This window comes from Semicossyphus pulcher, unplaced genomic scaffold, assembly GCF_022749685.1.
Source record: "Semicossyphus pulcher isolate SPU_LCO1_2020_fin unplaced genomic scaffold, fSemPul1.0.p SCAF_6, whole genome shotgun sequence".
Classification (NCBI taxonomy): domain Eukaryota; kingdom Metazoa; phylum Chordata; class Actinopteri; order Labriformes; family Labridae; genus Semicossyphus; species Semicossyphus pulcher.
Window position 1 is genome coordinate 3,103,056 of NW_027211737.1, and position 27,080 is coordinate 3,130,135.

General features: G+C 39.0%; 1 protein-coding gene across 2 annotated transcripts; it reads left to right on the forward strand.

The window, feature by feature from the left end:
* The first annotated feature begins 501 nt into the window (after positions 1–501).
* araf (A-Raf proto-oncogene, serine/threonine kinase) lies at positions 502–25,903 on the forward strand. Of its 2 annotated transcripts, none has more exons than XM_069682537.1 (16): positions 502–526; positions 2,529–2,739; positions 10,558–10,661; positions 12,512–12,614; positions 12,702–12,856; positions 15,194–15,292; positions 15,374–15,518; positions 15,906–15,933; positions 16,028–16,179; positions 16,264–16,466; positions 16,711–16,887; positions 17,462–17,508; positions 17,880–17,998; positions 19,477–19,608; positions 20,284–20,418; positions 21,190–25,903. In XM_069682537.1, exons 2-16 carry the CDS (start codon positions 2,629–2,631, stop codon positions 21,328–21,330), a joined length of 1,851 nt encoding a protein of 616 aa, XP_069538638.1. In that variant the 5' UTR covers positions 502–526; positions 2,529–2,628; the 3' UTR covers positions 21,331–25,903. The 2 variants fall into 2 exon arrangements, with proteins under 2 accessions (XP_069538638.1, XP_069538639.1); XM_069682538.1 differs by having other exon boundaries at positions 16,049–16,179.
* The last annotated feature ends 1,177 nt before the right edge of the window (positions 25,904–27,080 follow it).

The following is a 27,080-nucleotide window of genomic DNA, read 5'->3' on the forward strand; positions in this document are numbered from 1 at the left end:
TTGCCACCGGGAATAAATAAAGTATTTCTGATTCTGAGATAACATAAGATAAGCTTTATTGATCCTCCACAGGGGAAATTTACTCGTTACAGCAGCTCACAAAACAGGCAAATTAAATAAATTACTCAGGTAATAGATTAAAGTACAGGTGTCAATAAAAGCCCCAAAAAATTATATAAATAACTAAAATAACAGTAATAAAAAAAGCTTAACAAAATGGGTACACATTTGTCCTTGTCGTGTATTCCTTAACATGTATAAACTCATTAACTTAAAGCTATTAGTAAAAAAAAAAAAAAGTGGTACATTCTTGCTGCAACATGTTTAGTGTTGTGCATTTACATGACAAAACAACGTAACATGCTCACTACTCCCACCTCTAACATGTAAGGTTCGTGTTGTCCAATGAAAGCGCAGCTGTAAGAATTGACCAATCAGGACGAAGCATTTCCGAGGTTTTCCGCTTTCCCCGAAGTTCTTGACAGATCCCACTTCAGATTGAGAGAATGCAAGATGGCTGCTACAGGTAAGAGTTTAACTTGTATCCAAATTGTATGAAAACATTTAGACTAAAGGATAGTTTGCTTTTATCGTCGCAAATGAACAGCGATAATTGTATCCTGCTGATTTACGAATGGGAATCAAATAAGTCTCTGAATTGTTTGTTCGGAAGGCACCAGAAGTAGCCAACAAGCTGACGCGGTGGTAAAACCCCCCAAGTTGGCTAACGTTAGCCGGCTAGGCGTATGTTAGCATTAAAGCTCTAGACAGTAAAGTAAGCTAGCCTTCGAGTTAGCTACATAATCTCCTTTAACACTTCTGTCAGCACTTAGCACGCCAGCTAGCTAGCACAGTTTCAAGTCCAGTTTAGAGGAATTTGCACATTCTTTAAACACTGTCCATCGTTAGTATTGTATTGCTGTTATTTCAACTTTAACCTACCTACTTATACATTTAAAAGTAGTTTAAGTCGTTTAACTGGCGCCCCGAGAGAAACATGGCCTCCCAAAACTCGAAATGTCATATTGCAAAGCAGGCAAATCCCATGCTAAGCTAACTGGCTAACGTCAGCTACCATTAGAATCATGCGAGCAGCTAGGAAGTGTTGAACTTTCACTGTTAGCGCTTGGTTTTAACATTAATTTGAAGTTAGACCCGGTACATGCTCAGTGAAATTATTAAATTGATTTGTAAACATCGTTGTGGGGATTGTCTTTGCTGTTAAGTTACACAGATGTAACGTTACGACCTGTTACGTGCCCGTTTCTCTTGTAACGTCTTACATTAAATAAAACCTTGGCAATTTGTTGTTTTTCTCTTCAGCGACTGAGGTTTTTAGAAATATGTGAAAATAATTAGGACCCTTCCACGACTCGTTCGCCTGTATTTGCTATCCTGCAGAGTAGTGAGTCTTGTTATGCGAGACATGTTGCTGTCTGTCCTCGGCTGTCAGCATTTTTAGTAGCTTTTGGCGTCACCTTCTCTCCATACAAATAAGGGCAGTTTTGAGAGCGAAGCTGCATCACCCCTCACCCTCCTCCACTCCATTCTCAATTTATGTATTTTCCTTTTACTAAATCAGTACTCCTAACGATCTTAAATTACCATTACCTTTCCCATCAAATCTTGTGTTTTTATATAATTTGGCATATGCTCATTGTTGATATACAGTTCATTGGTAATGTTATTATATTTACCATACTTATGTCCTTCTTTGATATGCATTACTTTTAAAGCTTTGTTCGGTTAAATGCAAAGCTTAACTAGTGTTTATTTGCAATGGTTAAACACAACCTGCGGATATTTGCTCTCCCAGAGGGAGTCATCCCAAAGGGATCAATAAAGTTGAGTCTAAGTCTAAGGATACTTTGAAAAAACTCACCATCATTTCTGTGTTAATACCATCATCAGGAGGCTTGTGCTGTGTTTTAATTGCAATACATTGGTTGAAAAGATAACTAATCATGCCTTTTCAGGCCTGTCTGCAAGACAATTCATGCAAACAACTTTTAAAATACTTTTTAGTTTTTGAATGGATTTGGGATCAGCTATTTCTGAACCATTTCAGGATGTCAGGATAATCTAAACACTGTAATACACCATCACAAGAATGCCTCACTCAAGTTTAAAAAAAATCCAACTACATGTATTCACATAATTTGCTTCTGTTCAAGTGTTTGCATTGCCTTTGTCCGTTATTGTGCATCGCAGAAAATCCCATCACTTTGGTCTTAACACCTTCAAGCTTTGTTTGTTGTTCAGCTGTACGTCTTTTAAAAGTAACGTTTCATGTTTTTTTGATACAGTTCTTATGTTTTTGCATACCGTTACATAGGTGTTGGGGACATATTTTGTGCATTGGGTTGGATTATTACAGTTAATTTCCCAGAAGGGGAATCTTCACCTTCAAGCCCTGGTATCATCATAATATCTAGGGTAAAATTGAGAAGGACCCTTTCCCAACAATCAGTTCTACCTTATTGAGTGGTATATTATGTACAAACTGAAATATGTCTATGTTGTTGCAGGTTCTAAGTAAAGGACTCTTCTGGATCTCACTGTGCATGAAGCTCTCCTGAGGTTTTGGTGTCTAATTGCTGCATCCCCTTGCTCCTCCTGCCTCTCATCATGTCCTCCACCTCCTCCTCCTACTCCTCCTCAGGAGAGACAAGTCCGGAGGATGTACCCCGAGGGGGGGGCACCATCCGAGTCTACCTCCCAAACAAACAGAGGACAGTGGTAAGATATTTTTCTCTAAACTGCTCTATATGAATGCCACAGTAGCTCATGTTGTAAAATCCCATTTTCATTAAGAGAAAATATAAATATGTCTATGCTTTAATTACATTTATGTGTGATAGCCGACTATTTCAGCCTCTGAAAGAAAGAATTATGCCAGCACTGTTGGCACCAAGTGTACACACAAATTTGACAACTTTCACAGCATATCAATGAGTAAGCTCATCAACAGTTGGTGTCAGGTTTCACAGATGGTGTCTGCCACCATCTTGGTTTATCTGACTTGTAACACTCACCAGAAATTAAAGTCTTGTTTTCATATTGTGAAAAATAGCTGCTGAATTGTCATGCTAGCATTGTGCTAAATTGTACCTTTATTGGATTGTAGTTAAAATTGTGAAGAGGGTAATGTGTTCAGAATTTCTGAGCTCTCATTAGAATACCTTTTTATGTATGGATTGTAATCCAATATGCACAGAAATCACCTTGCGAAATTACTCAGAAGGCTGCTTTCTTAAACAAATAATTGAAGAGTATTGTAAAACAGTGGAGTTGGAATGCATTCTGCTTGACAAACTATGGGATGGCACAATTTTCTTTATCAACCCTAGCATTGTCTTGCTTTATCTGTTCTGATAAAAAAAAAAGGTTAACATATTGGTGCGCATCGTAAGCATACGTGCCCATACCGATCTATATGTGATAGCCTCGGAATATTGGCCAGCCAATATTCTGGTTGGGCTCTTAGACTAGTACAAGAAAACATTGACAAAATGGAAAAAAAGTCCTAGGCACACAAAATAAGACATTTAAAACAATAGTAGGTCAAAACCTAAAATGTGGCTGACCGCATCAGGTCAGTGTGCGCTTTTGTGGGCAATATGTTACAAGCAGATGTGCGCTGTGGACGTAGGTGACGACAGCGAACGAGCAGCAGAGGAGCAGCCCCGCCTACTCCCCGAACAAAGTATCCAGAGCTGTAGAGAAAGAGTCGTGTCAGTGGAGGTCCAATACGCTCCATGATCCACCATTGCGATGTTGCAACTCTCTCACTCTATGGCTGTGAAAGTACCGTCAGTCAGTCAGTCATTCAGTCAGTCATATACAGACCCATGTGTAGGGCTGACCCCAGCGGTCAGCCAAAAATATATATTAATAACTTACACACAGTGCTGCCACAGAAAAATAATTTATCCCTTAACAAAACATTCATAATATTGTTTATAGTAATTCAATTCATAATAAATATTGTTTTCCAAAAAGATTTTTACAAAAAACAAAACGATCCCTTTCAATAATGAGTAGGGATGGATACTGATCCTGGCCTGGAGCTAAATTATTTTAGATTGTAGTGCTGAAAATCTCCAACCTTATCTGTTTTTTATCAGTTATATTTAATGTGTTAGTTATTTAATTATTACGCTGCAGCCTGTCTGTGCTCTTGTGTCAGATAAGACATGATTAACATGAGTCAATGACGACTGAGCTCATTACTGTAAGAAAGTAAAAGAAAATCTTTACATGTTAAAAGCCAGTACTTTATCAGTACACCTGGTCAACAAGCATTAACATGTTGAATAGCACTATATCAATTTCATCATCTGCATAGTCCCTCATCCTGATTACACAAGCACTTGTGCGTTTGGGTAAGACAGCTAATGCAAAGGCTGCTTAACTGAGTTTGTCATGTCAGGGTTTTTCCTGCAAAGAGGAATTCTTGGCATCCCCCAACGAGGTTTAAGCCAGTGCCAAAGGAAAGTCACCAGCGCCAAAATCATAAGAATTGAGAATAAAAAAAAAAAAATTAAATCCCTGCATGTGTTTATGTAATTTTTTTTATTTATTTCAACAGCTTTTGAACAAGCAGAACTTAAACAGAAATAACACATCTTTGACTTCCAGCAGTCAACTCTCATCCACAGCCGCTATATTATTATACACATGGCTGGCACTACATTGTTTTGACTGAACCTGAACGCTCCGCCGTTAAGCTAGCGCTAATGGGAGAAGGGAGTTCCCGTGTTTTTTCATAAAATAAAAGCAGTTTTATTTCTTATGGAAATGTTAAAAGCGCTTACAACTGCTACGTACTTTTTTTCATCATATCCTGTCTCCTGCACCCCTTGCCTACAGCAAACAGAATATTTCCATAAGGCTAGAATGCGACTGACACTACAATCTCCTGTTGTGTGCCTTAATCGTTAAAGGGCAAGTCCGGAAATTGTTCCGACCTTATTCTCCAGACATTTTTAGCTAGTGAAGCTTTTTGGAAGACCACCAGATCACCTGTAAGTTTTTTCTCCGGCAGAAAACCTGTGGCAAGGCGCTGAGGAGCGCTTCATCCCCGCGTTTCTGTTTCTTTTTTGGCAATAATATCTTGATAACAGGTCACCACTCAAACTGCCGATGAATGAAAACTTCAGCGATGGCACCAGCACCTATCTGAAAGTTCATTTTCAATAGCCTATAGCTGCTAATACATTTTCTGCCAATCAATTGTTTCAACTTCACTTGTACATTTCAGGGCTTGACAATGAGCACAATTTTCCACCATTATTTTTCCTGCCGATATGAAATAATTTGTTATTTCGGTATTATTTTAACGTCAAATTTTGTTTCTCCTTATGTAAGGGTTCTTATTACCGATTATGTTTTCAGTTGTGGAACTATTATAAAGTCATAGAAATATACGAAATCATATGGGTATAGTAATTTGGGATATGGTTATAAGTAGTAATAGCTGCAGGTGCATTACTTAAGCGGTATGTTACCTACCATTACTGACAAATGTAAGTTAAACTAGCATGATCAGCCTGTGACAGTGACTTTTTGAAACTAAATCTTATCGTCACCTACTTCCTGTCAGCATACACACAACCTCACACTGTGTGTGCGCTTTAAGGTGTTGCTGTAAACACTCAGCAGCACGTCTGCTCCATGAACGGTCCCTTTATGTAGCCACAGTGTTACCGTTATCAGCGGCACCTCGTCCTGGTGTACGTTAACTGCCCGTCTTCATCGATTATGCACGCACATCTGTGATGACAGAAGCGATGGTAAAATGGCAAAATTTGGGCTGTCAGTGAAAATTCAGTAGACGTCTATTTGAAGACTTTGATTAAATGTTTGTGCTTAGACCAGATTTCACCTGCTTCTGTCACGAGATTCATCACACATTCACATACTTACGGCAATTTTCAAGTCTCATAGCGGCTAAAATGATTTATATAAGTGAGCAGTGCATCACAGTGACAAATATTTTGCTAAAATGGTTTGACTGGGATTCGATCCCACATTGCCTGCACTCAAGCTAAGCTCTTATCCCTTTCGGCTACCGCTGTTATTTACAGTATCTCAGTGAGTACACCCCTCACATTTCTGCAAATATTTTATTGTAAATATTTTTCATGGGACAACACTGAAGAAATGACACTTTGCTACAATGTAAAGTTGTCAGTGTACAGCTTGTATAAAAGTGTTAACAAATTTACTGTCCCCTCAAAATAACTCATCACACAGCAACTGCTGGAAACAAAAGTGAGTACACCCCTATGTGAAAATGTCCAAATTGGGGCAAATTAGCCATTTTCCCTCCCCGGTGTCATGTGACTCGTTAGTGTTACAAGGTCTCAGGTGTGAATGGGGAGCATTGTGTTAAATTTGGTGTTATCGCTCTCACACTCTCTCATACTGGTCACTGGAAGTTCAACATGGCACCTCATGGCAAAGACCTTTCTGAGGATCTGAAAAAAAGAATTGTTGCTCTACATAAAGATGGCCTAGGCTATAAGAAGATTGCCAACACCCCGAACATGAGCTGCAGCACAGTGGCCAAGAACATACAGCGGTTTAACAGGACAGGTTCCACTCAGAACAGGCCAGAACATGGTGTCAAGCGTGTGTGGTGGCAACCAGGTGAGGAGTACAAGGACAAGTGTGTCTTGCCTACAGTCAAGCATGGTGGTGGGAGTGTCATGGTCTGGGGCTGCATGAGTGCTGCCGGCACTGGGGAGCTTCATTGAGGGAACCATGAATGCCAACATGTACTGTGACATACTAAAGCAGAGCATGATCCCCTCCCTTTGGAAACTGGACCGCAGGGCAGTATTCCAACACGATAACGACCCCAAACACACCTCCAAGACGACCACTGCCTTGCTAAAGAAGCTGAGGGTAAAGGTGATGGACTGGCCAAGCATGTCTCCAGACCTAAATCCTATTGAGCACCTGTGGGGCAGCCTCAAATGGAAGGTGGAGGAGCACAAGGTCTCTAACATCCACTAGCTCCTTGATGTCGTCATGGAGGAGTGGAAGAGGATTCCAGTTGCAACCTGTGAAGCTCTGGTGAACTCCATGCCCAAGAGGGTTAAGGCCGTGCTGGAAAATAATGGTGGCCACACAAAATATTGACACATTAATAGCTGTGTGTTGAGTTATTTTGAGGGGACAGTAAATTTACACTGTTATACAAGCTGTGCACTGACTACTTTACATTGTAGCAAAGTGTCATTTCTTCAGTGTTGTCCCGTGAAAAGATATAATGAAATATTTGCAGAAATATGAGGGGTTTACTCACTTTTGTGAGATACTGTATATGTCCGTTAGGTATTAATGAAATACGTCAGCATCCACTGGGTATTAGACACTGAAGCATTTGTTAGTGCTATTTTGCTGATGGCCTTAAAAAGGGGCTACACGTAACCTGTCTAAGTCAGAGCTATCGTGGCTATAAGTAAATCATGTAGAAAAAGAAATGAAAAACCTTGTAATCACTGTTGACTTAACTTAAATGACTGGATATTGTATATCTTGCAAGCTGTGTGAGCAAAAACTAACTTAAATCTATTTTATTAAAATCTGGGCTACACATATCCAGACTAAGTCAGGGCTATATCAAGCCCAGGAGTTTAAAGTATGTCTTTGCTTGCAGGGACGGTATTGCAAAATCCATGTCAGTGAAAGAACGTGCTACCAGTGACATTATTGAAACCGGTATACCACCTACCACTATCTTTTCCTCTTTTTTTCATAGTCCAGTGCACACAGATTTTTTTTGTTTAACCAGGAGTAGGGGGTTTTAAAAGCACTTTACTAGTCCGCGGTAGCTTGCTAACGTTATTTAGCGTGTTCTAAAATGACAGTTGATCTGTCGCAAGCGCAGCGACTAGAATTTCTTCTAGCAAGAAGAACGTGTTGTCGCCAGTGTCGCCAAAGTGCCTGCAGTGATGCTGACATCAGATGGAGATTCTTGCGGGATTCTGTGTAGAAAGTAATCGGGACTCTGAATCTTGGGAGGGCTAATATATTGTGTACATTGTGGGCTTGTGGACTCTACTGGCACAGCGGGCCAGTTAAATGCTTTATCTACTGGCCCGGGGGGTTACAAACATACCGTCAGGCCACCGGGCCAGTGCTTATGTCGAGCCCTGCATTTTATGTGGAACAATATTAATTTGTAAAATTACTAGTAGCTCATTTTATCATTATATTTATGTAGTATTGTAATAGGCTACATTTCCCTCTGAAATGTTACAAGTAGGAAGTTGCATAAAATGTTAGCTATAAACTAAAGTGTAGTTCTTGAGTTAATGTACTTTTTCACAGCTGACTTCCCCCCCCCCTTTACCAAACTCCACCCCTCTCCCTTTAACTCACTTCCCAGTTTTTTAAATTAGGTTTTCATTTCTCTTGGAAATTTTAGAATATACATTTTAACCGAATGATCAAAAATCACAGGAAAACGCATAGATTTCTGTCAAATAAGGTAACACTGACTTATTGCCTTTATTGTATGCGGATCGATTATACTGTTGTGCGTCACAACCCTCCAAATGCCCATTCTGAGCCAGGAAAACCCTGATGTATCTTGTTACTTGATGTATCTTGAAAATTATAGTTAACTTAATTGCTCAGACAAACCACCACCACTTCCCTCTACCAGCTGACAGGAGGAGCATAACAGAGGACAGGATGAATGACTAATTCTGACAGATGTCTGTGTGTGTCACAAATGTGATTTCTTGTATTGAAATGTTGGACTTATTTATACAGTGGTTCTTCTGTTGTAAACAAACATTAGGGTTTCTGCTCTTGAATCAACACTTTTCTGGATGTATTGTTCTTTCAAATTATATATTTTTTAAAGATGTATTATGTAGTAATGAAAAGTAAATGGATAACAGTATTTATGATTAAATAATAATCTCAGCAGTAAAATGAATCATCTGCAAATTTTAGCAAGAGCATAACAAAGTGCAGTTTGAATTAGACAGAGACATCAGGATGAGAGTTCCCTGCTCGACAGAGGTGAGCTGTTGGACAGATACAGGAAATCTTTCCTGCCCAAGGCAATAACTCTGTCCTTCTGACCGTGGAGCTGCACCAGTCTGTTGGTGAAGGTGCTCCTCCGTCTGTCGAGCAGGTGGTGGAGAGGGTGGTCAGGGTTACTCATGATGGTAAACAGTTTAAGTGTCCTCCTCTCTGCCACCTCAGTGAAAGAGTCCAGTTTGCAGCCGATGGCGGAGCTGGCCTTCTTAATCAGCTTGTTGAGTTTGTTTACATCTCTGGCTCTGATGCTGCTTCCCCAGCAGACCACAGCAAAGTACAGTGCACTGGCCAAAGCAGACTGATAAAAGATCTTGCTGCACACGTTGAAGGACCTCAGCTCCCTCAGGAAATAGAGTCATGCTCATCAAATTCTTGTATACAGCGTTGGTGTTGGCTTTTCCACTTCAGTCTGTTGTCGATGTTGACGCCCAGGTGCAGATGGCATGACTCTGAGTTGTAGTGAAAGTCAGAGGTGTACAGGGTGAAAAGGAAGGGAAAAAGTCCCCTGTGGAGCTCCTGTACTATTCTCCACCACTCATGATTTAACACTGCCCAGGCCGACAAACTGTGCGACAAACGATGGCGATGTCCAGCCCCCAGGTGTGGCTGGTAGGCGAACTGCAGAGGGTCCAGAGATGATTTCACCTGCGGTATGAGCTGAGACGAGACCAGCCTCTCCAGCACCTTCATCACATCTGCAATATCGGCGTCAATCATTTATTTAATTGTGAGGAACCCGAAATCGTGCTCCTAAATTGTGGAATGAGCTACCCACCCACGTCAAAATGGCCCCCAATCTAGATACTTTTAAATCTCGTCTTAAAACGCATTTTTATTCTTTGGCTTTTAATCAAGCATGAGAGTTGTGTGGTCTCTGTTTGTCTTTTATGTTTCTAAATCATTGGTTGTTGTTTTGTGTTTTATGTACTTCTTAGTGCTTTTATATGCTTTTATTTTACTGTGTTTTTTAATCTTTTACTTTTTATATATTTATTTTAACATTTGAATTTTACTTATTTACTGTTTTTATCTGTTGTGCAGCACTTTGGTAACCTTGTTGTTTTTAAAATGTGCTATATAAATAAAGTGGATTGGATTGGATTAACATTCGATTAATTGTCCAGCCCTAAACATATAATTCTTTGTACCAAATCTGTTTAGTAAAATTATGTTAGCAATGCACATATTATTGTAAAACATCTAGATTGGTAATCAGCTGTAGTTGCAGATGTCCCACATATAGTCTGTCTGTCTAGGAGCTTTGCTGTGGTTAACAGGAATGCAGCGTTATTATTTTGGGGAAAAATGATCTGTACTCTGGACTGAAGTTCCATCACAACACAGATAAACTGTAGTGTCAACAAAACTCAATGTCAGCTGTTACTTTTTCTTATCAGTACTTACAGTATGCCTCCTTGTTTCATGTATTTACCATGCCAATGACTGCCAATTCAAAGTCACACTTGTTTAAATACACTTTCCTATTTTCAGGTGAACGTTCGCCAAGGACAGACTGTGCACGAGAGTTTAGATAAAGCCCTCAAAGTGAGAGGCCTAAGCCAAGAGTGCTGCGCTGTTTTTCGCCTTCTGGAAGGGTAAGATTACATGTTTGTCCACTAAATGTCCTTCCTCACATTTTAGAGATCATGTTTTGCATTCCCCATAGCCTGCGTAAAAAATAAGATACAACAGAAAACAATTGACATAAGTGTCAGCTCGACATATTGTACACTGTGTCAGGTTTGTTTGTCTTCAGTCCTATTATTGCACTAATGAACTTTGTGCCATAAACTTTCTCCATCAGTCATCTCCAGTATTAACAACATTTCACTTCACATAATTACAGAGATCTTGTAACATATCTCCAAAAAGAAGTCACAGGGGGGAAGAGTTATAAGCAGTCAAACAATCAGACATTCAAATCCCCATGTAATGCCTATTATACACCAGGAGACTTGTAAAACTTAAGACATACCAAAGTCTGATGCCCTCTCACTTCTCAAGACATTTTAGTCACAGACTTCATCATCATCAGATTTTGCGCAGATTTGGTATCTTGAAGGGTATTAGCACTGCACCTCCTTCCTCCCTACCTCAGACTTTCACAGGTTTTCTTGAGCTATCTGCTAATGTGCTACGACTGTGCCCTTACAGTCAGGAAGCTTTCAACTAAAGCATCACATCCAGTTAGGACTTGGTAACAGCAGCTCTTGTGTATGCAGTGAAGTGCTTGTTTACTATCCACTACTATTTACTACTGCCCAGTTATGTGTGTACTGTTTGGTACCGGAGGTACTGCACTGATTGGTTGTTGACAATGTTCACGTCATTCAATTTTACTATTTGCATGAGCACAAATAAGGAACTCCCCATAATTTTAGACATGTTTGATTTATTCTTACCTTCAGAACTATAAAAACACTGACTTGTTATAGCTCAATCTAGCTCAAGATGACAGGAACTTGTTAAATATGATTTTATTCCGACATTGAAATTGTCAGTAACAGTGAACTTGCCTGAGACTGAAGGTTGCCTTGCTGAACTGCTGCGGTTCATATTGTTGTAGTCTTCACACTGCTGGGGAGTTGATGTTGCAAACCCTGTATATTTACATTGGAATTTGTCTTTGTTATTGGTTGTAAACAGTGAAATGTTTGATTTTGTTTCATCAAAGATTTCATTCACATAATGTTCAGAATAATATTGGACATGGAGGAGGGCAGTTTTAGGAGACTCAAATGAATTAATATCTTCTTAATTCAAACAATGGCTAGTTGTGATTAGTAAATATTAAAAATAAGTAAATTAACCTAATATTGGCATAGGACAAACAGATCTACAACCATGCTTTCAATTGTCCATAAAGGATACTATCCTCAATCTGCACAAACCGACCTACAAATAAAGTGGTTTCCTTACTTACAACCTGTCTGATCGTCTGACTGCTAATAACAAAATGCGCTACACATTCAACGGCTAACTGTATTTCATTGTTCAAAAAAAAAAACCAACAGTAAAGTTTAACACATATCTTATCACTTCTTAAAACTCACTTTTCTAGACTTGCTTTTTTGTGATGTTGTGTGTGAGATGTGATGTTTGTTTTATTGCTTTTATTTCTTCCTATTTCATTGTTTTTCAACTGCTTTTTGTTGCTTATACCCATTATCCTCTGTTTCCACTCTGCCGTGTTTTTACGTTCTTACATCTTGTTCTATTGGTTTGATTTTATGTTGACTGTATTGTGTTGGTGTGTCTGGCCATGTTTGGAATCCTTTGTTGCCTTCTGTGTTTGTCAAATCACTTTGTAAACTCTTGGTTTTGAAGGTGCTATAAAGTTATATGTTTTTATTATTACTGTAATACATGATAATAGCAGCCTAAAGATTGGATATCTGTGGGTTTTTAAACTGATTATATTTTTCTCCTGTCTCTGCTTCTCCAGCCGTAAGAGACTGACAGATTGGGACACGGACATCACTCCTCTGGTCGGAGAGGAGCTTTTAGTTGAGGTCCTAGATGATATTCCCCTCACCATGCACAACTTTGTAAGTAGCAGTCAACCACATAGCCTTGGATGCTAATAAACATAGCAGATGTAGAAGTGAGTATTTTGTGATCTTTAATCTGTGCAGGTACGGAAAACCTTCTTCAAGCTGGCCTACTGTGATTTTTGCCACAAGTTTCTTTTTAATGGCTTCAGATGTCAGACATGCGGCTACAAATTTCACCAGCACTGCAGTAGCAAGGTCCCTACTGTGTGTGTGGACATGGATACCGTGAGAGAACGGTGAGTTGAGAAAATGTTGCCTGAACTTTTTAAGGGCGCCAAGTAACTTTTTTGTCATTCAGTGACAGCAAGGGTGACGGTTATTTTCTAACTATGTCATTGTTTGTTTAGCATAACGGGCACCCGTAAGATTTATATACTCCATAAATGCACAGTATTTCACCTGGGAGCAATGCTTTGCATCCTGTGTCACACACTAAACAACAAAAGTTATTTATATAACGCAGTCTTTGCCTTAAGCCAATTTGTTAATTGAAAAAGATGTGATTTTGTATTTGTTTGGGATCATCCATAACATACTTTTTGATTTTTGTTGCTTGTAATTTTACTCTTAGCAGGACTGACATGACAAATTTCTGCAGATTTTCAAATGACTTGATGTCCCACATTCATCAACTTTATACAAAGAAATGTATACCATAGAATAGAGGAAATCCACATTATAAGAACACATGAATGATATCTTTCATATGCCTTCACGTTGACATGCATCAAACAAACCTATTATATGCTTATATTAGTTTAGTTGAAATGAGTATTTAAACATTTCACACAAGACAATGGCAGCAGTCTCGTAGATGAAAGACAAAAAGCTTAACCGAAGTGTGTACTGCTTTGTCTTACAAAACCACGCCCATCTAGGAGAAAGTTTTAAGGGAGTGCCTTACCTTGAATGGGTTGTTTTTTTTCACTGAAATTGAATTTAAATTGTTTCCATCTCTTGTAGGAACATTTTCTACACTTCCAACCTATAGCAATTATATAATATAATAATATATATAAATATATATAATATAATATATATATGATATATGATATATAGTGTGAACTCCTGCTGTATTTGCCCTGTTCTGTGTCTCTAGGCTATTTCAGGTTGGGATTCTAGTCTCTGCCTTTGCTTGTGTGCAGACAGCTACAAAAGGATGCTCCAGCAAAGATGGCATCCAAAACTATTAGTGCAGAGGAAGTTATGGATGATGATACATTGTAGAGTAGGGATGCATGATATTATCAGCACGTTATCGGTATCAGCCGTTATTGGCTTAAAAGTGAACTATCAGATATCGGCCAACTCGCCGATATCCGCCGATATAATTAACTGATAAAATAATGGGCTGCTGCATACTTGATTAAATGCCCAACCTCGGCGCAATGTCCCCGGCGTGAAGAAGACCTGCATGGCGCAGCGTGATGAGGTCACGTGTGTCTACCTGCAGCATGAGAGAGCAAGAAGCCAAAATGTCGGTGGTGTGGAAGTTTTTCAAAGTGTCCGAAAACTGCTATTTGCAATGACTGCTCAGCTTCGGTGATGCGAGGAGGAGCCAAGGCAAAGTCTTTCGACACTACAAACTTGAATAACCATCTCAAGACCCATCACCCCGACCGTTGTAACAAATGTGATAAGAGTATCACCATTATACTGTACACTAATTCCAATACAGAAGAGAGTTGATGATCTCTGCAGTTAGGTGTGCGTGAAAAAAATATTTGTATTGGTATCGGTAATCGGCTAAATGAGTTGTAAAATATCGGCATATCGGATATCGGCAAAAAATCCAATATCGTGCATCCATATTGTAGAGTGTAGAGTAAACAACAATGCTGCAGCGTGAGGATGCAGCTGCACACGCACAATGCATCTGATCCCAGTACATGTTGGCACCTTCAGGACGGCTATGCAAGCACGAGAACTCAGCTTTCTAGGTCAATATAGCACACAAACAAACAGGTACAGTTTGAGTTCTTCTTGACATATATTCCATCAAAATCAAACAAAGTCCACTAAGAAGCTTTTTCAGGAGCTCTAAAGTACATTTCTATGTCTTCCACAGTTTCTGTATTAGTCAGTATTGTTCATTTATATTTATTTATATTTATTTATTTATTTTTTTCCCCTTAGTTTTAAGTTTTATAAATTATACCAAAACTGGAATACACAGCCAGAGACAAAAAGAATAAAGACGAGACAACTATGCACTCAGTGAAGAAAGAAAAAAATACCTTTCTCTCCTGTTATTGGTGATGCAGGTGATACAGTGAAGAGAGAAAAGGTGAAATCGGCAAGATATGCTGACTTTATCCAACGACAAAGATGAACAGATTAATTTTTTGATGTAAAAATGTGCTTCTAGTTGATACATTTTATCATATCATATATCACCATAGATTTTCTTTTTGGTTATTTAGCACATGGAGTCCAGGTTAAAAAACTATCTAAATTTTAAACAGCCATATCCTCAGCAACTTGAAGTCCTAAATTGAGAGATGAGAGTTCCCCCTGTCTGCCTGACAGCTTGTTTCTCTCTGCTCTTTTTCCATCCCCTTTGTTTTGTCCAGGTGTGATTCCACTACCTGCACAGATGAATACCCACGGATACTTTTGCCGGATAATTCCCCATCGCAGAGCAACCTAGCCTTAATCCCTGAGCCTTCTGGGTGAGCTTCCATACTAAACAAATTATATTAAAATATAAGTGAAGTAGATGCATGTTTTGACTATATCATGCGATCTCCTAGGATGGACCTTCTGTCCCCGACCTCAGCCTTCCGCTTTCCCATGCCGGCTGGAGACGGCCAGTCTCTACAGAGGCATCGCTCCACCTCCACTCCCAATGTTCATATGGTCAGCACAGTGGACCCTGCTGGTGTCAGCATTATAGAGGTCAGTGTTGTCTCATTGGACCTTGTTTTGATTGGTTTCTATTGTTTCAAGGATTTAACTTATCTACTGTCTTAATTAACCTGTAACAACTGAGCAGTAGTAACCATTGCCTATTAAACCAAGATAGAAATGGCTGCACTGCACCAGACATGTTCAGCTCTTCACTGATGAGATAACAATTTTGAAACAATTGTTGATACAACACCAAATTTGTGTTTTTGTATCAACTCTTTTTCTTTCAGTATAAGAAGCTGAAAATGCTGTTTTCACTTCTATCTAGTTTCAGTAGCCATAAAACATCACTGACTTCAACACTTTTACTAACCTGTGTATTATTATTGAATTATGAAATACACATTCACACAAGTATCTGTCATCTTTCTGTAGGAGGCACTAAAGTTCAACAACACAATGGGTATGTATTTTTAAAGTATCAATCAATGTTTTAGAGTTTGTTATAATTTTTAATATTACGTGTCTTGTTGTTATCCTTTTAAGTACTCTCCCAGCCTGCTTTCTTGTTCCTGCAGGACCTGAGCCCTCACCGAAACCCTCCACCAGTCCACCATCTTCTCTCGGCTCTCCGGGGAGGAGACCCCCAAAGTCTCCCTCAGAGCACAAAGAGCGCAAGCCCTCCTCATCGGACGATAAGAAGAAAGTGGTATGTGGCCGTTGACCTTCAGACTGGTGTATAAGACTTGTGTTGTGAGTAAGTAGATTTAACCATTCAATTCATGTGTTTCAGCACCGAGGGGGTTACAGAGACTCAAGTTACTACTGGGAGGTCCACTCACGAGAAGTCAACATTCAGAAGAGAATAGGTGCCGGCTCTTTTGGAACAGTCTTTAAGGGCAAGTGGCATGGAGATGTGGCAATCAAGATCCTTAAAGTCACAGAGCCAACACCTGAGCAGTTACAGGCCTTCAAAAATGAAATGCAGGTCTTACGGTGAGATGTGCTGCCTTTGTTATACATACCTTCTTTTTATTTTGTGAAAGGGAAGTGGGACTGCAGCATTTTTTTTTTATTATTAGTAACAAATTCTTATGAATCTCTTTGAATCAGTTAATAATAATATAAACTCAATGGGCATCACTTTGACCAATGCCATTTTATATCACTATCATTTATTCATTGATCGTGAAAAGGCAAATTTAATATCTTACACTATTTCCATTTATTTTCTCTGCAGGAAGACCCGCCACGTCAACATCCTGCTGTTCATGGGTTACATGACTAAGCCCAACTTTGCCATCATCACGCAGTGGTGTGAAGGCAGCAGCCTGTACCGCCATCTGCATGTTACAGAAACCAAGTTTGACACTATGCGTCGCATTGATGTGGCCAGACAGACAGCACAGGGCATGGAGTAAGATTTGAGGCTGGATTTAATTTCACCTTTCACTTCTGAAATGCTTTTTGAGTCATTAGACATCAAGTGTCAGTTTGATTTAGTGTTAATTCCAAGATACTTAGTAAGAATGAGCGTCGGTAGAGAGAAATTATTTTAAGACAACATTTACATTTCTTAATTTATGCTAATGTGTTTAAATCTTTTTAACCCTCTAGACCCCACTAGAAATGAAGAATTTTGCTGCATTTAATTTAACCCTAATTTTCTTCTTAATCCGAACCGTTCAACCTCAGAAACAGAAAGAAATTTACATTTACAATTGTTTTTGTTTTAAAGACAACTTGTTTTATAGTTTCATACCAGTTGTATGTCTTATGTAGCTGTTTAGATCAAATTTGATTAAAAAAATAGAACACAGCAGATAAAACAAAACTAATATTGTCTTCTAAAAGCATCTTAATTTAATCCAAACCAATTTAAGACTGTTAGACAGCCTCTAAGAAAACCTTTTTCTAATACTGTGGCTCTCTGATAATCTCTAACTTTGCACAAATGAAAGTATTGATTATAATTTTTTCTTCTCTTTCAGTTATCTTCATGCGAAGAACATAATTCATCGAGATCTGAAATCAAACAGTATCCTTGTATTGTCAAATGTAAGCTTTCAACTGTGTAGCAGTTTAGGTATTTGTGCTCTGACAGCTGTACATTTGCCTTATAACCACAATGACACTTTTGGACACAATGTTCTGTAGCTAGCTAAGGTTTAACCACTAATAACCTTTTAATAGTATGACATTTATAGAACAGTCAGAGAAGTCATGCAGAAAAATGCCATACCTTTTTATGCCTAAACATTTGAATGTGGAATTGACATTTTAAAATTGCAGTTTTTTTTGATTAAACTTATTTTGCAAGTTTCCTGCATGTTAAAGGTTTTATTGGTAACTGCTGCCATGAAAATATGCACCGTACTCCTGTTAATATGTCCTGAGCTCTGCTGCTAGATATTTTTCTCCACGAGGGCTGGACTGTTAAGATTGGTGACTTTGGCTTGGCCACAGTGAAGTCTCGGTGGAGCGGCTCTCAACAGGTAGAACAACCCAGTGGATCCATTCTGTGGATGGTAAGCCAATTACTGTTATTCACAAAGACGTATCACAGAATCAGTTAATTATATGTAGTATAGTATATGGGCACATACAGGGAATTTGACCGCATAACTCTTCAATGTACAGACATGCAAATACTACACTTAAAACAAGGACAGGTTAGACAAGGTAACACAGACACTTAGACACTAAAAAGTAAAACTACTATATACAGGCCAATGGATACAAATATGTATCACAAAATATTCTCACACACACACACTCACACACACACACACACACACACACACACACATACACATATATATATATATATATATATATATATATATATATATATATATAGACTGAACAAAAATATAAATGCAACACCATTTTTCATGCTTACTTGTCATTACATACTTGTCATTGATAAAACTGGTCAAAATTGAGTTGGCTCAGGCCGTTGATCCTAGCAGTCCCTGTAAACACTCCTTGTTTGTGTTAACCCAGTTTTGTCAATGACAAGTATTGAAGTCTTAAGTTTTACATCAAATGCTCTTTTACAAGTGTCATCTGTGAGGCATGTGATTTCACTGGCTCAGTAAAAGGATCACATGAACAGGGCTGGAAAATAATGACAGCCAGTTTACATCACATCTTCTGTATACCCCTCCACAATGTACCTTAGGACATCAGGTGATGATATAATCACAGAAATTAATTGTCTCTGTGATGAGAACTCAGAATATTATGGTAGAACTCAGTTTGTCTCATACAGGTACTGTATATTTGATAATCTAATTAAATTCGAAATCACCATACTGCAAAATTGTTCGTTCGCATGTAGAACAGTTTTGTGTTTTAAGGATATGTTTCGTATCCTTACATGGCGGATGTCCCGTTACAAATGCAAAGATCTGTGTCGGAGCAAATAAATGCATTTTGAACTGAGCAGTATCAGCTATATTAAGCCCAAACCAATTCTTTATTTTATATAGCCCGTCACACAGGTTTTTTAATCTCAATGCTCCGAAGCACAGCGACATAACCAGAGCAGCCTTGGTAAAACTCTAATCCACACACCAGATAACATAAACAACATAAATGTGACATGAGACAAAGTTTACAAATGTTAATTAATTTATCTCATTTCAGCTTAGTATGCGAGTCTCTTGCACTTTGCTGTTATCTATTCTGCATTGTGTAAAAAAAGGAAACATGCTGACAGGCAGCACTGGAGACCACACTCACCACACGGCTGTATTTACAACAAAAAACCTGCAAGCAAAATACAAATTAGAGTGATTTAATAATGTAGGTCTTATCTGTGAAAAAGATGTAGCCACAACAAAAAACAAAACTCAACAGAATACAGTTCATTCAGGCAATGAGAAACACTCTTGAGACAGCGACAAGGCTAATAACACAGAGGGTTTATTTTATTTGTTTAACGTTTTTTATTTTTATTTTAAAAAAAGAAACAAATTAACTTTTTCTCCATTTTCCAAAGGCTCCTGAGGTGATCCGAATGCAGGACAGCAACCCCTATACATTCCAGTCTGATGTATACGGCTACGGAGTGGTGCTGTTTGAGCTGATGTCAGGGACCCTGCCTTACTCCAATATCAACAACAGAGACCAGGTTAGTCAGATGGCTATACTGGAACAGTATGCAATACTCTCTCTCCCTAGAGAAGTGTTCACTTTTACAACTGAAATGGCATGTTTTGTATTTACATTGGGACTAATCTATTTACTGATTCTTCATAGAAATGTAGAATCTGTCGGCAGAGACGTGGGTTTACGGGATGGCACGTCTTCTGGTTTCCGTTTGGTCAATATTACTCAGACTACAAAGCGCAGTACAATCATTTTTCAGTATGCAGGAAAAAAAGTACACATGGAGAGCAAAAGCAGGTGGAATGCAATGCGCCATAATGACATCCCGGCTCCCATCACCGGCTATCTGACGATGATTCAGCTTCTTATTAATCTCTATAAACAGACATCTGCATGCTAACAGCTAACAATCTGTTCTAGATCTAAAATTTGACTTGAGATGAATTCCCTTGACGCTGTGTCACAAATGCCGTTCAGCGTTCAGATTTCCCGACTTCCTCGAATGCATCAGATCCGAGATTGCATTGAGATTTAAGTATTCAGAAGAAGGTACAATTGCATTTCAGGGACAGGTACTGTACTGGTCTTGGTTCAGATCTGAGCTAAAGCTAACCCTTGTGGCACTAGCATGGTTTCCCATATATTTATTGCACTAAAGATTCAGTAACTGACTCCTCCTTTGTATTTTTTTTCTCAGATAATCTTTATGGTTGGACGCGGTTACTTGTCACCAGACCTCAGTAAGCTGTATAGTACCTCACCCAAGTCAATGAAAAGGCTCATCATTGACTGCCTGAAGTTCAAACGTGACGAGAGGCCGCTGTTTCCACAGGTGAGTAGTTTAAAGGAAGTACATGTTCCAGAAGGTCTCTGGGATAATTGGCTCAAGCTCAACTGTTCACACAAACAACAAACAAACAAAACAAAGCAGATTCAAAAAGTATCCAGACCTCTTTAACGATGAAGCATAATGTGAAAATTGTTTTCCCCAATGCATCTACACTAAATTTCCCATAAAGTCAAAACAAGAAAAGGAGCTTAGCTCATGTTCCTCCTAGTTCTGTTGATACTTTGAGATGTTTCTAAACCTTCACTGGAGTCCACCTTGGATAATTTGAATTGATCAGACATTATTTGCAAAGGCTAACACCTGCCTTTATTCGGTCTCACAACTGACAATGCAAAACTGAGCTCTGCAGGCACTGCCCTCCATATGGCTTTGTTGCTCTTAGACAGCACTAAAGTCAGGAATCTTGCTAACTCACTAATTTTAATCTAAGCTATGCATTTGTGTTGTGACTAACTTATTAATAGGGTGTCTGAACTTCCACCTGCCATATCTTAAAGTTGTGGAAACGCAAGGATGTGCTCAATACAAATGTATGTAATCGTTATCAGCATTTATGAAAATAGAAACTCGCCTGACAATGTCCATACATAATCATACTCCCCATTATCACATGCACATATGCAATTGTTGTTAAATGGGAATTTACATTCACATTTAAAATGTACCAGGTTGCTTTAGAGTGATGGCTACATGTATGCAAACACCATAGAGAAATTTCACAATTTTCCTTAACATCTCCTATTCCTTCATCAGATCCTGGTAGCCATTGAGCAGGTTCAAGACCTGCTGCCAAAAATCGAGCGGAGTCGATCAGAGCCGTCGCTCCATCGGGCCGTCCATGCTGAGGACCTGAACCCCCTCCTGTTCCACACCACCAGGCTGATGCCCCTCTAAGCTCTCCACAGCGCTGGGCAGAGAGGCCATCACCCTGCCCATAACTGCAGCATTCCAGTGCCTCAGAGAGGCCACAGGCTAACTGTCCTGACGGACCACGAACCTCCAACTCACTCACTGCCCCTGCAAAACCCTGGCCCTACAGCATTCATCTTCAATCTCAGTAACTTGTTACGACATATTTGTGTCTGAAAGTGAATAGTAGTCTTTTCTGTTAAAGTGATGAAGATCTGCTCATTAGGTTAAATAATGTTCTACTGATTCTTAAAGTAAGACAAAATTCCCTGTGGCCAATCCACTTGAGAAAACTTATCAAACTGGTTGGCTTTCATTAGATATTCTGATCTAGATGAAGAGGATGGATACACACGTTTTGCACATGCACTGAAAAGTTGTCTTGCCCATTTTCCCATATTTAAATAGTCTTAATTAGACCTCTTAATCAGCGTGCGTTATCTAAATGCTCAGTTGCCATGCTCTCCTTTCAGTCTAATATTAGAATAACATAGAAGCTAATGATTTGAAACCCAACTGGGTGCCAAGTTGGAGGTGGAAATAATTGCACATGCAACATTTGAAAGTTGCAACCCTTACAACATGAAAAACAGTGACCTTATACACTGAACTATGCAGACATCTCAATGATTGATACTGCATCAAGGCTACACAGAACATATGCTGTTGTCAGCAGTGAAGCTTGTTTGCTGGTGTGTCTGCGTCGCTTAGCAATTGCAACGCCATGGCGGTAGGGTTTCTTTGCTACTGTGTCGACTTCCTAACTGTTGCTTGAAGTACTTCAAAAAAGGGCGACTGAAGACGAGCCTTATGTTGAAGCCAATAAATGTAAACATCAGTTACTTTCACTGAAAGAACTGCACACAGAAAATATGCACACACCATACGCCTGCAGACACTGACACTGGCATTCAACATTCATGATTAAGCTGCAAGACTGAGCAAGCAAGCTTTAGTGGCTGGCCACAAACTATCATTAGACACAGTTTTCTTTGGTTTCAGTATAGCATCACAGTTGTTGCGGTGCCCATCACAGTGGTGTGTTGTTCAGTTCCTGGGGAGATGCACCTCAGACGTAAGGTCTGCAGCTACTGCATGCCTACAGCCTCCATCTAAGGCAGAAGCATAAACAAGGCATTAGAATAACATATCTATCTTTGGATTCATGTACGCAATGAGGCATTTGGTTGTCTTTCAAATCACAGAGTTAATACTGAATAGACTTAAAAAAAAAATTTAAAAAAACTCTAAAAGAGTTTTCATGTGAATGGTGAACATCATGCCCTGCAGGATCCTAAATAATGTGTCCATTAACTTCTGTCTGAAGGGTAGAGAGAAGCAAAGTTATTCCTTTATTCCTCTTTCGAGTCTTAAAACCCTGTTGATTAAGAACAACAAAACAGCTAGCTGTTTAAACTCTTCTAAGTAACTTAAAGCTAAAACAAAGACGAAACATATAAATGAATGTTATGTTCCTTCCTCTGTTCAGACTGATAACAGGACTTAATTCTTAATAATAAATATTATGCAGTGTACTCTGCAACTGATATTAACATTTTCAAGTAAAGTTTTTCAGCATAAGCTGTCTCCAAAGTTGTATCAGAGAATTAGGCAGTAATTCCGACTGGCTGCAGAACCAGAAAACATGTGAAACAGGACAAACTCATGACCTTCACATCTGCCTTCATGCAAGTTAATGGGGGGCGATGAGTGTGATAAAAGAGCACACCTGTGTTCAAATCATGCTGTAATCCTGCTCACGGATACAAACTAATTGGAGAATGAAATAAAGAGAAATGCCACTTTTATTTACATAATAAAAATCTTCCATCGATTAATTAAACTCATAAAGAAAAAATAATGTTGCATTTCTATTTTTTGTTTGGTGTAAAACTCCTGCATCAACTGCATCATTACAATATAATGGCAAATCGGCTCAGTTTATTGGCCTGCCCTTAATATTCCTCTGACATAAACACATTTTATGTGCTCACGTACAGCTTATTTAGGAACAGTGTAGTTTTTTAGTCCACTCTTCCTTTCCTGGATTTTAGCAGAATGCTGTGCTAAAGGTTGCAGGACTGCAGATGTGAGGGGGTTTAGATTTGTTTTCTTCCATAATTTTTAGCCTAATAAGGAATTGGCAGATCTGAGTAAATTGCAGTCTTTGTGTTAATGGTTAGTTGTATTGCTACTGCATATAGTGAGTCTTCTGTTCAGTTTTTTTCTACACCTTAAAGACAGTACATATTGGGGTGCACAGCACCAAGTCCTTTGCAGTCTAGTCTCAGGGTTATTTAAATGCGGCACCACAGATACATGCCCATGTACACTCAAACTGAAGCGGTTGATGATTCATTAACACTGTGAGAAACTTGGTTGATTAGTCACTCCAATTTGGAAACATTGTGGGAGGTGTTTTGAAGTGAAATTAATGTAACTCAAACACTAGTCTTGGCTCTGATACCCAATATCACTTATCTGGATATCTGTTGCCTACAGAAGCCCCGAAATATTGTTTGTCGCTGCCAGAGGAGAAATTATTGTCAGAAAGCAGTTTTGGAATTTAATTTAAAAAAATGAATTTATCATTTATTTGAATAGGTGCTGGATGAACACTTATAGAGTTTTCAACCAAGCTTTATATCCATTCTACAGCTTCTGTATCACGGCTATCTCCGATCCCATCCGCTACAGTCTGACGACGATATAGCCTCTGGGCACACCTGTGAACACATTTAGCTGGCGGTTAGCGATAAACAACTTCCTTCTCCGCGTGCTGCATTGTTCACAGAAAAAGAACCAGTTTTTCTTGTGATTGACTTTAATTAACTGGTCTTACCTTTGCTGACATTTCAACATCATGATGCAGAGTAGTAAAAAGCATTATGTTCAGCCTGCTTTTGCTCTCCACACGGACTGTTTTTTCCTGCATACGCCGCAGCCTGCTGATACGTGATTGGTCAATATTACTCAGATTACAAGCGTACTACAGACAGAAACCAGAACACTCGCCGTCCTGAAAATCCACGCCACTCCCTAAGGATTGTACATTTCTATGTAGAATCTGTAAATAGAGCATAGAGAACATTGACTTGTTGACCATGTTGCTCACAGTGTGATCTGTAGCTTAGGCCTGTAACTAGCTACTGTTGTCTCATGACTAACGTGTTAAAGGACTCAGTGAGCCAGACACTACCATTATGTTCCCAAGGATTATTTTGTCAGGGTTGTGTTTGACCCCCCAGGCAACATCCACTGCTCAGGGTTACACTGCATTGGGGTGCAATAAGATTTTAATGGGTATGGGGGTATATTAAGTGTAGATACAATGCAAAAAACAGGCTGCCTTTCTTAACTATTACTGATGGTGGTTGTGTAACTGTGTGTTGCTTTTTAACACGGTTTTAAAGGTCAGTGGCCCAGCTGCATTATGAGCACATTAAGACGCTTTTAGGAGTTGTAGTCCTTAATGAAACATTGCTACTACAAAGAACAAAATGCATCAAGACTTATGTGTAGGGTTTTTTTCCTTGGGACAAGCTGAGCCCTTTTATATATGACAAACTAATCTCATTCAAAATAACCATACATTAAAACTCCCAACGTCTCATTCAGAAAGTCTTTCACCATAATAATTCATACCAGGCAGTTGGCAGTGCACAGAGTATGAGAACAATGGTAGCACTGTTTGCGCTAAATCAACTATTCATTCCACCATGATAAGTTAAGTGGATAACCAAACTCTTAAATGAGTCTGTAACTTGTAGAAGAATGTTTTAATGTCCTACTCCATCATTTAAACTACCTAAGTTGAAGTCCTGAGCTTAAGTTAGCAGCAACTTGTCTGAAACCCTGCCCAGGAGGGCAGACACATATATTATACATGAAACTACTTTATCCATCGATTTCACTGGGTTTATTTGCCAGATCAGAAAAGTTGACTTCCCAACTGTCCTGTTGAGAGAAGTAGTTGTAGGCATGCCATAATTGATTGTTGAGTTGAAAGGATGACTCAGTGAAGGTAGAGCCTAACATTCATTCGAGTTGTTCACTCTTACTCTTTCAGGGTTTTTCAGCAGAGCCCTTACACAGATATGTTTGCTCACTCTTTACATCTTAAAAACACTCTTCTGTTTGTGACATCTTTTTTCCTGGATTGAAAAGTAACAACTAAGGGAACTATTCTATTTTGTTTTTGCAATTGTCACTTCAGAGTTCACTGCTCTCTTGTGTAATTAGTCATCTTGGAAGCATTTATTCATATGATTTTAAGCGTCACATCCATGTAAATGGACTATCAGCAGCTGTGAGGGGGGTGTTCTAGGTGGTGGTTGGTGGTCTGTAAACTGGCCTTGCTTCTGTGTATAATGTTTGTGATGTGACTGAGCATAAAGCATTACAGATCTTAATGTCTGCATCAGTCATTAATGATTAATTGCAGATCAAATGTTTTAAACCTTGATAATTTATGTCGTAAAAATAGGGGCTGGGTACCCTAACTGTTCTTACTCATTCCAGTGATATTGGTGGACCGTGGTCAGGGGGAGTTGGTGACAAGCAGGGGATGGTGGGCGTGGGGGGTGGGGTTGGGGGGTTCTGTCACTTTTATTTATTGATGTCTTCGCAGGTATTCTTCTCTGCAACTGCGGCTCTTTTAAGGTGAATTTAATGTTTACCGAGAGAGATTGCTCTTTGCAACATTCACATCATCCCTCTCTCTAACAGGAATGTTCTTTTAGGCACGGTACTGTCCGCTCCTCTGAGTGACTCAATCTGATACTGTCTCCTGATGGAGCATTTGTAATGACTTTTCCTTTAAACATCCTGAGCACAAACTTAGTATCAAGCAACATTGTGTTCAGTGGGTTTCACTACAATAGCATTTGTTAGTGGCAACACTTCAAAATACTGTAAAAGTGACTTGTTATATGGTGAGCGTGTCCTGTGAGTGTAGCTTATAAATATTTGAATGGCAGAAGGCTGCTGAATGAAACAAACCCTTGTTTTCTAAATGAGCTGCTTTTTATAACTTTTCAGCAATAGCAAGGACAGAATGTCTATTTTTTAAATTTCCGTAATGCAAGATCAGGAGTGCTTTATTATAATGTTCCACCAGCTTTCCTGTGAATTAATGTAAGAAGTGCATCGCCACTCACTGCAGTGGAGGACTCACTTATTTCCCTGTTCAGAAAGGATGTTGAATTATTTTGGCTCAGTTGTGTGTTAGCGTGGTGTCTCTCCAAGAGGACTGTGTTCATCAGGTATCTAACAAAGAGGGAACAGGTGCCACAGTTACTGAAAATCCCTCTTTAAATAGACCTGAACGTTGTCATAGACACTGTGCTGCTGCACTGGAAGGGGAAAACCAGACTTAACACAGCTGTTAGGCTCAGAGAAGAGATCTGTATCAGTAGTTTTCTTGTCTTTCATATCTCTAGGTGAATTGCAATACTTGTGTTTATAGTTTCTGAGGTGTCAGGGGGTGTTCAGTTTGCAATAAATGATATATTCTGCTGTGTACAGTTACATTTTTTTTTAATTACAAAAAAATTGTACTTGTTTCTATTTTTTGTGTGATGGTTTCAAAAAGAACAAAATTATTTTAAAGTGTAAAGGAAATCTTAGTATTTTTTTAGTTTTTTTTGTTGTTTTAAAATATTGATGCAGGATTTATTCTTTAAATAAATAAATTCATATGTGTTACTTTCTCTTGTTTTTACTTTTTCTGTGAT